Consider the following 12,583-nt stretch of genomic DNA (forward strand, 5'->3'; position numbering starts at 1 on the left):
ATGTTTCTTACCCCATTGGCTCAAATATCAACTTATTTTACTTAACTCACTCCTCTAACATATTCATCAACAACTTCCACCACTCTATCCCAGATGCCTCAGTTATCCAATATGCTGATGACTCCATCATCATCTGCTCAGCCTCCTGCCCATCCAGACTTCTACTCAAAACCCAAATAGCCTTTTCCAAAACAGAATCATGTATGCAATCCAATCACCTAGCCCTAAATGCTAACAAAACTGATTATTTTCACTCCTACCAAAAACTCCCAATTCAACAGAGACCTATTTTCCATCAAAAGCCACAATAACACCCCTGTAGAAATCATTCCCAGTACCAAGCTACTTGGCAGTACCATTGATGAAAACCTAAAATTCAACTTCCACATCCTCTCCACAATCAAAAAAACCCACCAGAAAATCTGTCTCCTATAGAGATACAACCACTACCTCACCCCTTCCTCCAGACAAATCCTCGCATCTACCTTCCTTCTCCCCTCTCTCTTGTACTGTGCTCCCTATTCTCCAATCTACAACTTGGCCTACGTTCCAAACTCGAAGCTTGCTACAACAAAATCTGCAAATTTGCAACCAATTCTAAAAACTCTTCCCATCACTGCCACTCTCTACACACCCTCAATTGGCTAGAACTCCCCAACCACCTAATATACATACCACATACAACAGCCCACAAACTCATCTTCAAACCAACAGAATGCCCTTCTCTTGCCTAATCTCTAATACTCTACACAACCAGCCGCTCCCTGAGATCCAAAGGCCAAAACCTCCTACAAGTACACAAACACTTACACCCACTTGGCCAACTACTACTATCCCACACCACAGCCAAACTCAAACTCTCTAACCCCTCCCCCACACACTTTGTACCATACCAAACCATAATTTCAAATCCATGCTTCTTTCCCATCTATCCTCCAAATGGGAATGTCCTTCACATGCTCCCACCTAAAACACCCACACCACTAACTCCTCAACTTTCTTTGCCAAAATTAACAAAATTGTTATAGGTTTTGCTCAGTACATCTTGCTTAAAACTTTATGCACGCAAGCCTCTGGCTTATCTTACACATGCTCACAAACTGACACCCTCTTAAATGTAATCCAATGTTTACTTTATGTAAAAACTGTGATTTCTGTACAGACTGTACTAAGCAACTCATTTTGTCTATTGTAATGTGGTGACTTTCTGTATTTTGTAAAGTTGTGAATTTCTGTATTTTATATTATGTACTGGAACTTTTCTCCTTGGGTCTCCCACTGAAAAAGGGCCACAAGTCCAGCTGGACTAACCTGGTTAACAAACAATAAATAAAATAAATAAATAAATAAACAAACTGCTTCCTAGTGGTTTACCAGACAAATCTCAACAGCAGGCAATGAGAATTTTCAAGTTTAGCATTTATATATAATGTACATACCATAGTCTGCTGAAGTGTACTGCGTGATGTTACTCTCTGTGGAATTCAGTTTAAAAAAAAAAAAACTATTTCCATTCACAAATAATGGTTCACATGCACTAAATAACAGCAAGGACAGTCTATTGCTGTATTTCAAGCAATATAATACTATTTGGAATTCCCTACTATTTCTATATAAAAACAAAATCCATTTTTTGCTAAAAAAAATAAAATAAAACATTAACAGTAGAACAGATGTGTTATGAAATAGCAATGCAATTCTGTCACAATCTTTTTAGGCATTGTTGTGTTCTTGGGATTTTTTTCATAGTCTGTTTCTCTATATCTCAATATAAGCCCCCAAATTTCAATCACACTAGTATGTCTGGAAAATTGTCTTCAGAGAATGTACTGTGGTTATTTTTTCCTCTGTTGAGTTCCACATATCAAAGAAAATCCTCTGCCTTACTCACAAATAATATGATATGTACGTATTCAGTAACAGCAATACCTGATGTTTCGTTAATTTTCTACCAGTCATGAAGCCTTCCCTTATCAGACTCAAGTCCATGTATTCCCTAGCTGTGGGGTATTAACCAGATCTGTTACTTTGAAAGTAACCTTTTACTACTTTTTTAGTATTTACTAGGATCCATTGCTGCTTTTTCTTGGAATATTGTGAAATATATGGAGTCCAGAAAAAAATAGATCCTACAGTGGGGACATTTATACATTTAAGTAAAACCTCTTTATAGGCTCAAAGGGGAAGTATAAATGCCATTTCAAGATATCTGGTGTACAACACAGATAGACCCTATCCCACAACTAAAAGCTATTTAGTGGTGCTATCTCAGCATTTTAGGCAAGAAGTTTTGATCCAAGGGGTCACTCTGGATGGAGAGATACATGGAGTCCATATGCAGACCATATATAAGTGCTTGCGCAGTCTACAAAAACAGCTCACCCAATTATCAGAATTTACTAGAAAAGCAAATTATGGATGAAATAGACAATGAGGTACTAAACATTAGTTTCTTTTCTCTGAAGGCATTAAAATCCTTTAAGTAAGATGAACCTGTTTTTTTTTCCTAGAAATTAAATATATTGAGGCCCTACTCGCATGAGATTATCAAAATATAGCTGAGAATAACAATACAATGTGACCCATGGGGTAAGGCTGCTTCTAGGGCTGACATCAGCTAACATGTTCATTTTATGGAGTTATACTAGATACCAGAGTGCTACTCATTGTCTTAGTAATCCACCAGAAAGGCATGTTACATATAACAGCCTGCTAAATTAAATAATATAAAACACTGGCTTACATCAGATTTAACAATACCATTATTTTGGTACCAGGAAATAGGAAATGCTGTGAATTCCAAACTCTGACTTATAAGTAGATACTATTTTTGCTCTGGTCTACACTGGGATATAAGGTGGGTTAAGTCAATTCAGACCATTCCTTGGTGGTTATTAGTGAACGGAATGTCCAGAATGCAGTAAGGAAGGTAACAGACTTGGAAATAGACCTTCCCCTTGGTAGATAACACAGGTCTCAGGTAAGTGTCCAGAGAAGGACCTAGGTAGATAATACAGGTCTGGTTAGAAGTACTTGAAACTACCTCGCATAAATAGAAATGAACCAGGTAATACCATTAGGTAAACTATTATAGAAATCCTGAGGCCTTAGGGCTTTTACAACTGTTAATAAAGGAGCAAGTAAAGGCATAAGTTGTACTAGAAGTCCCCACTATCAAACACATAGTGAGGCTTGACCTCCTGAATATTCACTAAGTAAACTCATCACCAACATGAGAAGAAACAATACTGTTTCTGGATACATTGCATATTCTGATTTTTTTTTCCTGATATTTTGATAACAAGTGTGTGGTATACATAAAAAAAAAATCAAAATTTAAAAGGCCTAGACATTTCCTACTAATCTGGATGTTGTGGCCAGAGAAACGTAAAAATTTGAACACAGAACAAAAGTGTTGTGTAGACACCTGTATATATCCATTTCAGAGATGTCAAGTAGGATCTATCTAGAAGACATATCAGCATTATCCTCCATTTAAAGTGCTACTATTACCATGTTACAGAGAATCCTATATGAAACATAACCGGTTACAGACATTGCAAGCAACATTTGGTTGGAAATTGTCAAATAATTAAGTTTCTATTTAAAGCAAATGTAGGATCCTGCTTTGCAACTTTAAAGTGGACAAGTGTCTCCTGTTAGTGACAAAAAGTAATGAGCGGACACGAAGTAGCACCAAAGTAGATAAACAGGTTTTAATTTACATAAATCTATCCATATCCTGTCAAATGACAGAGACTAGTGAAGTTTACATGTTAAAACTGTTAGCAGCCAAGCTATAGCTGATGAATTATTAAATCAAGTCAGCATGTAGTAAATAGTTATTATTAGCTTTAGCTAGACCCCTAAATCAATTACACATTTTTATTAACCAAAGGAGATCTAGCTGAGGAGTTTAAAAGGAAAACATACAGAGGCTGCTTAACAGAGTCTATTACCATGGTACTGATTTATATTAATTATTAAAGAACCATGCAACAACATTCAGTGAGGAGTGGTTGGAGATGTAACTTTGTAAAACTGAGGGCCATATTTTCAGGCATTGCTACTAATAATTAGCTGAACTGAATCAGAAAACTATACAACAAAAATGATTGAATACTTAAGCAATAATCCAACAAGATGTGGGTATATCAGGATTTACCCAAGGCTGGTGTGGTTTGATCACGAGGGCAAAACCACAGTGATTAAGCGGTCAACTGTCGGTAAATCTTGATATACCCACACAGAGGAGTGGATTATTGCTACTATACAATGACATTATTTAAGGCAAAAATTATTTACCTTTCTTAAATAATGTCTTTGTATAAGGGCGCTGAAGTATTCTTCCATGTTTCTCCATCTTTACTGACGTACTGTGCATGGATATAAGACTTGCATCCCCATTCTTGCACATTTTTTTTTTTGCTGTCAAGATTTTATGAGGGACAGTGCAGAAACAGAAGGAAAATCAGGTATGTTTCTGTTTATTTTTGATAATGTGCCTGATTTTTCTTCTATTTTGTCTGTCCCCAGCATATTCCAATAAGAGGTCTGGCCACTCAAGGGTACTTCAGCAGAGAGACTTCATTCTATTGGTATGTGCTCGATTTACAACTGGAAAGTTGATTAGGCTGCCCAATCAGTATGCTTGTTTTTGAATCAAATGAGCCATCATTGTACAATTCTGCAATCATACCCCATTCAGAAGTTGATTTATCCATGCATACCTAAGGTCCAGGGCATTTATTCATTTCTTCATTCTACTAATACTGTTGACAATGAACAATGCAAGGTATAATCCTGAGAATCTAAAAACATGGTAAAGGAACTCTCCTTTGATTTTCTGAAATCACATATTACCTAGAAGAGTGCTGATTAAGTTTTTTGGCAATGTTAAAAAGTGTTGTTGCTTTGTAGCCTGACATAATTCTATGTAGAAATGTGTGATGAAACATCCACTCAACAACCGCACACAGTTCAACACCAGCAAACAATATAAATCATGAACACACAGTTTAATAACTTAAATAAACTTTTGCCCCAAAGTTATCAAAAAATGTAGTTCCTCTTTGGGAGACTGGATTAACATCATTCTCCTGCAAAACCAAGATTAAGTACAAAAATAAATAAATAAATGCAGCATCAAGAGCTGATATAACTTTGCCTTTAAGAAAGTAAACGGTTTAGTCTTTTTTCAGTTTAAAGATGTATCACTATATTACCAGTAAAGCACCATTTTGCTGACTACAGTGTTTCAACAGTTCTTTTGGCAAAAAATGAAAGTCCATGCACTACAGTTAACCAGAAGTCCCATTAAAATAAACAAAACAGCATTTTGTTATAAATATGCCATTGTAATGAAACCTTTACAAGGTTGTAAAATCTGAAGCTTGACAGTTATGTCTTTTAGAAAAGGAATCAAAGACAAAAGCTGTGTTTTATTCTGTCACATGCTGCTATATCTTCAATTACATTTTCTTAACCTAATGTGAAACTGGCAGGATCAATGTGCTAATAAAAAATACGCCTACACTCTCCCATCAGTGGGACCCGTCATCAACACTGCAGCCAGGCTGACTCAGAGGGAAAATGAGGGCGGCTAACAGCATCTTGAAATGCAACATGCATTAAGGTATTCTGCACCTAAAAACCAATACAGTCAATGCAGTATGTTACATGACAGGTTTTCATTACGAATAGATAAAACAATGGCTACATGCTGTTGACATGAAAGTTTATAGAAATTCAGGAAAGAAATCTAAGTGTAAAAGTTTAAATACAACTGGGAATGGAGATGCAGGGTCTTTACAGAGTAATTGTAGTTTACATTCCCTCTAAACTCTGACTTTTCCATTAAGTAAGGACTGGGTGATTTATGTGCTCCTCTCTAAACCGATTACAAAATTACATGTAAACTCCATAAAGAGGCACTCCCTCCCACCTGATTTTATATATATATATATATATATATATATATATATATATATATATATATAAAATACTTTATTAAGCTTCACATCTTCAGCTCACATTGCAAACTATTCATCGAAACCTAGCCCTGGGAAATTACCATCCAAGTGTTACCATGAGTCCTACATGGAAACTCCCTGGATTAGGCTGTCATTGCACGGTCCAAGAAAAATCTTGCCCTGATAAAAGATAGCAAAATATTGTGAATGGTACCGATATTTATAGAGGAACATTAGTAGTCGAAAGTTCAAAATATTTAATACTTTTGATGCTTGTACAAGTGATCAAATAGTTGGATAGCTGCAGTGTGCTGGCAATACTTTATGCGAGAACAGGGTATAATTAGGAATGTGCCCTTTCCTTGCCGATTTGTTGTCTTGGAGTTGATATGCAAGTGTGTGCGCGCGTGCGTATGTGTAGCAGGGAGTGGTGTGTGTGTATCTATATATTCCCCCCCACAGACACACAATTTTTTTAGCTGTATGGTCCATCCTGCTTATGCTTGTTATAACCACATGCTAGCAAAAGTCCCTATTTCATGGCACTGTTACTCTAACACATAAGTAGGAAATACCTCTTGCTCAGACTTCAACAGAAAATTATGAATTTCAGTTGTGACAAATGACAGGTCACAAACCAGACAAACTATGTCTGACAAACACGGCAAACCTGAACTGCAATTTTCTTGAGCGTTAATTACAAGAAAGGGATTTCACAGTAGCTACAGAGAAATAATGTGAAAACTTAAGTACCTTTTATAACAGCATAACAGCTGAACTGTCATTTAACATATGGTGACTTGGGTACACATTTTTGCATTGTCTGACAATTCTTAATCCTTCCTTACTCTTGTGTCTAATGCTATTCTGCAAGCTATTTGATGTCATTTTAGTACATAGAAGAAAATGCCACTTGTCTAATTCATATTATGAAAAGGTGTGGGTATCCCAGCACTAAATTAACTTGTGGAAAACTTCCTGTGATTTTGAAGCAGCAGAATAGTCATATAATAAGAGACCCTACCACAAAAATATGAGACCATAAGAGATGCTGGACTGAAACAAGGTTATCAATATATCAGAACAAGTGATAGACTGTAAAAAGGTTTTTACCAATAAACTGGAGTAGTGAGAATTCTCAACGTGACTGTATTATACCACCAGCATAACAGTAGCTCCAAGCAGATTGTTATGCAAAAATGTAGCAGTTTCACAAGAATGCAGTAGGTCTTTATCTGTAAACTGCAGTAGTAATAAAATGCATCAGTGCTGAAACAGTATTAGAAAATTGTCCTGCTCTGACCAACATATTGATGAGTAATGCCCATCCCTATTCTACAGTGACACGACAAACTTGAAAACAACAAAACAGCACTTCTCTTTACAAAGTACTGTTAACAGTCACAAATGGAACACAGCATTACTATACAAATCCACTTGCACATTAACAAATACTGCATGACATTGCTTTGGCAATGAATTATTGTAAACAAAGAATCACTGAGAACTAGCCTAATAATGCATGAGCACAGCACAATGAAAGATAAATGCAGGAACTAGTACTGTGCCAATGAGATATAGCAATGACTGGAAGTAAAACAATGCTCTACCACTGCATAGTACCATTGAGGGGCAAAACCTAGTACTACTCTGTGAAGATGACATACTACAGGAGCAATCAGAAAGATCCATAATTTTTCTGATAAAACAAAACTGCAATTAACTAATAGTTAAAAAAAAGTCATTTAATACCTCAGAGTACAAATCAGGAGAACTAACAATAATATATTAAAACATGACAGTAATGAAAGACAGAAACTAATTCTATTCTATTTCTGTGCTACATCAATGACTGGGAGAACTGAAGATTGCATAAGTGCAGGAAAATGTAGCAAGGAATGAAACCAATCAGCATTACTGTTCTATACCTTCAGGAGGCACACAGAAACACCTCCCAAAACTGTTCCACCATGGTTTTGTGCAGATCATCCCATCACCTGGCCAGTAATGCACTGCAGCAAGGACTGAAAGAAACCAACACAGCTTTATCAATTCTGTAATACAAATGGAATGGCCCCATATTATTTTTTTAATGCATTACAGCAGTGACAAAGAGAGCCACACATTGCTTTATCAATACATTACAGCAAAGCTAGAAGGAGCCTGCACTAGCAATCTAACACAGTAGGGACCTGAAATACTCAATCACTTTAACAATGCTCTATTAACCACAGCAATGACCAGTTAAAACAGCACTAACTGGGAAAAGTCTAGCATTGCCATACCTACACATTGGTGCTTTAAGAACTTGTAACACAATACCATGCCACATAGAAAACGTACACCCACATTTCTATGTCTATTTCAAGATCGTTTCAAGGCCTAATGAGCTGTGAAGCATCACAACTCTACTTATATTTTGTATCAAAGGGCAACAGGGAATGAATACTAAGTATGGCATGGAAATATAGCACTCAGTTCTGGCAGATTCACAACGTATACATAAAATTCTTAGGTTTAGAAACGGAACCAAAATAATGCTGTTTTCAAGAAAAGGCAATAGTGTAAGTGAAGAAATGATGCACTAGTGCATTTTAAAGTCACATTGGTCAACAAATAAATTCACACACAGTTTCACTGCACACCTGACTCAGTTTTAAAGCAGATTTTTTTTTTACTGGCTTGATAATTAATGCCAGACTATTGAATAAAAATGCCACTAACAGCTTTTAAAAGTCATTTCTCATTGTTTTAACCTTGGCATGCTTATTCTGGTTCTGTGACTAAATTGGAAAGCTGCTTGCACACATTTGTCACAGCAAACTGCTTAGTAACACACTGTGATGTTTAATTTATGCACAGTGGGTGACTATCACAGCAACAGAGGAAGGAGCTTTTTAAAACACTTCAAAGTTCAGTATTTCAATTTAGAAACATTGTTGCAAAGCAAAATGCTAATGATTTCATCAGAAATTTATAAAGACTAAAATATATAAGTATTTGTATCAATGCAAATTGCAATCTAAAATGTAATTTAAATGTTGAAATATAGAAAAATCACCATTTTACAATGTAAAGACTGCAAAACAACAAAATGTAACATTTTAGTTCAGGCTGAAATCTTGAGCAGACAGACTCTTGCAATGCTGAAAAATACATCTATCCATCCATCCATCCGCAACCCCTTTTTCCCCATTTTTACACATAGGGTCAGGGTGTCACTTCAGAAGTGACAATCTAGAGCCAAGGTTCATGTACCACAAATCACTAAAGCATCACTTAGGAGATTATCTGTGACTGTATAGCTATAACTATGTGGATGTCATATCAGTGTCTTGAATTAGTATTTCAGGACTGTATAGCTATAACTATGTGAATGTCATATCAGTGTCTTGAATTAGTATTTCAGGCTCTGGTTCCCTTCTGAGGGACAACTGCAGAGTATTTGTTTTCTTCTCATTTTTTTTTGGACTCGTTGCCTCTCTGTCAGTCATTAGTTCCCCCACCGTCAAGTGACCCATTTGCTCCCCATCATCAGGATGGGGGGGGGATCATCCAAAAGGGACCATCATACAGGCAGCCACTGGGGGTGGTTTGCGACTTAGTTTCATTTTTAATTCTCCCGATCCTTACTGCACATACCCAGTAAAGAGTAGGGGAGTGGCATGCAATGGGATGAAAAGCACCGGGCATCCCTTCATTAATGAGAGGGACATTTCCTCCAGACTTCTCTGCCCCATCCTCAGAGGTATAAATGGTGAGCTTTCCCATCTCCATCATGAAGTTAGCACACTCAGTGTGTGCACGAGGGCACATAACCCCTTTACTCCAGAGAAGTGGCAAGCTGGCCATGCCTCTTCACTTTTCCCCCTACCTACCTGGCACCTCCAGTGCTGAGGCAGCTAGTAAAACCCTAGTGAACTAGAATGCATTCAGAAATCTGTCCCCTGTGCCACAGAGCCAGTTTTGCCATCTGCAGAATTATGTTTGTCACCTATTAGACACCTTTATTGCGAAACACTCCCTTCATCAGTACTTGCCCACTCCCAAGCACATGAAGAAATCTGCCATACCTTGATCACTTTCTTAATGGCATCTATTGTGGATGCGAAGAGTGATGAGACTTTCTGCTGGTCATTGGTGTGATCTGCGTATCGGAAACACATGAACAGAATATAAGCTGGCAAACCAGGAAGCAGCCCTGAAACACTTTCAGGATTCAGCTCTGAAAGAGGAAGATCATAAAATACAGCAATGTTAGAGTACCTAGCTTGTTAACTTTAAAAAAACTTTTTTGGGGGATGAGGGTCTCATTTATTCAGTTTCTAGGAATTGAGTTTCACAATGACAAATGTTAGTTCACATATGCATACATCTCAGCTGAATGCAAGAGTCGTGTTTGCAGTCTAATGGCATTTTTAGTTTACTACCTAAATGTAATAACATTTTTATTCATTTGAACATACTATAACAATAATTATACTACAATGCAGTAAATGTATAGAAGGAGCTAGGCAAAGGCCAAACATAGATATTTTTCAGGTCTACGTTAGCAAGCCTGGATCATTAGGTTAAGAAATTATATGCTGCAAAAAAGATTCTGCTTGTGACACGAGTGAGATCACAGCAATAAGTTTTATTTTTCCCTTGAGTGGCTGGTATGTGCTAGACAAAACTCATATTAGAAAGCACAGTTTCACTAAAATTACATATAAATTGAAGAAAATGAGAACTCAAATTACTTCAGCATCATGTGTATGGTACTATTACAATATTACTACGAGTAGTTTTTCTAAGATAACCATGAGAAAAAATGTTTGAGGCTTCATTCACTAGACACCTGAAGCAACAAGCAATAATGGTCATTGCAGCAAGATCAAATAAGGAACATGTCTTCCAGATATTCTACAGGCATATAACATGAGAAATGTACTTTAATGCTCACAGGCATAGGATTAGGGACATTCACATTAAGACCATGTTCTTTATGTTATACATTTGATCCAACCAACCAGAGACTCAAACTGTGTTATGAAGAAAGAAAATATACCACACTATATTGATAGCATTTTAAATCAACAACAATGAATCTCACTACAGTGAAAGTAAAAAAAAAAACAGGTGCAGTGCTGTTTCCAGAGCATTACTGAAGAAGCCAATTGATTTTAAAATGTGCACACACACAAGTAGTGTTAATACCATTAAATATGCTTTAACCAAACAGGTATAATGGCATCGTAATTCAATGTGTCTGACACTACTGACATAAGCATATCACCATAGTCTGCTGGGAAGCTAATACAAGGAAATAGCCACTAGCCTGTTTCCAATAAATTAAAGCAAACCATCAGAATCTGCAGAATTACACAATTATTAATTTCAGAATCATATGGCAAAATATAAAAATAGTAAAACAATAAAGAGATACATTGTTCTAAGGTATGATACTATCAAACACATAAGTGCCTAAATTGTTTCCATGTCATTTCTGAAAAAGTGACTACAAGTCTCAGTGGATCTATGCAAAGTGTGTTTGGCACCTGATTCTGCAGGCAACAGCCTCCTGCCCCTAGGTCATGAAGGTACTTTATAAAAGCAGTTGCTGAACTGTGTGCTACACGAGGTAGTCTGAAGAAGTAGCAGTACTAAACTCTATGTAAAACAGCTTTCCTACCACTGATCAGATGCCAACTTCCAAATAACATCTGCCCAGTGTTGCTGTCCCTTATAGCCTGTCTCACTGAAACGCATTTAGTGCAGAAACATATAAACTGTAATACTATTGTGCAGTGTATTGGGAAGTTTTCCCTTTATTAAAACTAAATGAAAACCCATTTGCTTGCCAAAACCAACCCTACACCCCCCATGTACCTCTTGCTATATATATATATATATATATATATATATATATATATATATATATATATATATATATATATATATATATATATGTGTGTGTGTGTGTGTATTTATATATCTATATATATAAATATATATATTTATTTGTGTGTGTGTGTGTGTGTGTGTGTGTGTGTGTGTGTGTACATCATCTTCTTTCGGCTGTTCCTGTTAGGGGTCGCCACAGTGGATCATCTGTTTCCATTTCTTCCTGTCCTCTGCATCTTGCTCTGTCACACCAACCACCTGCATGTCCTCTCTTCACCACATCATAAACCTTATCTTAGGCCTTCCTCTTTTCCTGTTACCTGATAGCTTTATCCTTAGCATCTTTTTTCCAATATACTCAGCATCCCGCCTCAGCACATGTCCAAACCAACATAATCGTGCCTCTCTGGCTTTGTCTCCAAACCTTCCAACTTGGGCTGACCCTCTAATATACTTATTCCTAATCCTGTCCACCCTCATCACACCCAGTGCAAATCTTAACATCTTTAACTCTGCCACATCCAGCTCAAACTCCTGCCTTTTTGTCAATGCCACTGTCTCCGACCCATAAAACATAGCTGGTCTCACTACCCCTCTTTTAGACCTTACCTTTCACTCTTACTGGTACTCGTCTGTCACAAATCACTCCTGAAACTCTTCTCCACCCACTCCATCCTGCCTGTACTCTCTTCTTCACCACTCTTCCACACTCACCATTACTCTGA

At 36.9% G+C, this 12,583-nt stretch overlaps 1 protein-coding gene across 1 annotated transcript in view; it reads right to left on the bottom strand.

Annotated features, from left to right (window-relative positions):
- LOC122787918 (unconventional myosin-Vb-like) overlaps nt 1-12,583 on the bottom strand; it is a gene marked incomplete at its 5' end in the record, with an annotated part of 1,807,467 nt that overhangs the window by 276,786 nt on the left and 1,518,098 nt on the right. Inside the window, one exon of the mRNA XM_044054844.1 lies at nt 10,046-10,197. Within this exon, the coding sequence (XP_043910779.1) occupies nt 10,046-10,197 (152 nt within the window). The remainder of the gene's footprint in view (nt 1-10,045; nt 10,198-12,583) is intronic.

The sequence above is a fragment of the Protopterus annectens genome, chromosome 13.part0, assembly GCF_019279795.1.
Source record: "Protopterus annectens isolate FY-2018-M chromosome 13.part0, PAN1.0, whole genome shotgun sequence".
Taxonomy (NCBI): domain Eukaryota; kingdom Metazoa; phylum Chordata; order Ceratodontiformes; family Protopteridae; genus Protopterus; species Protopterus annectens.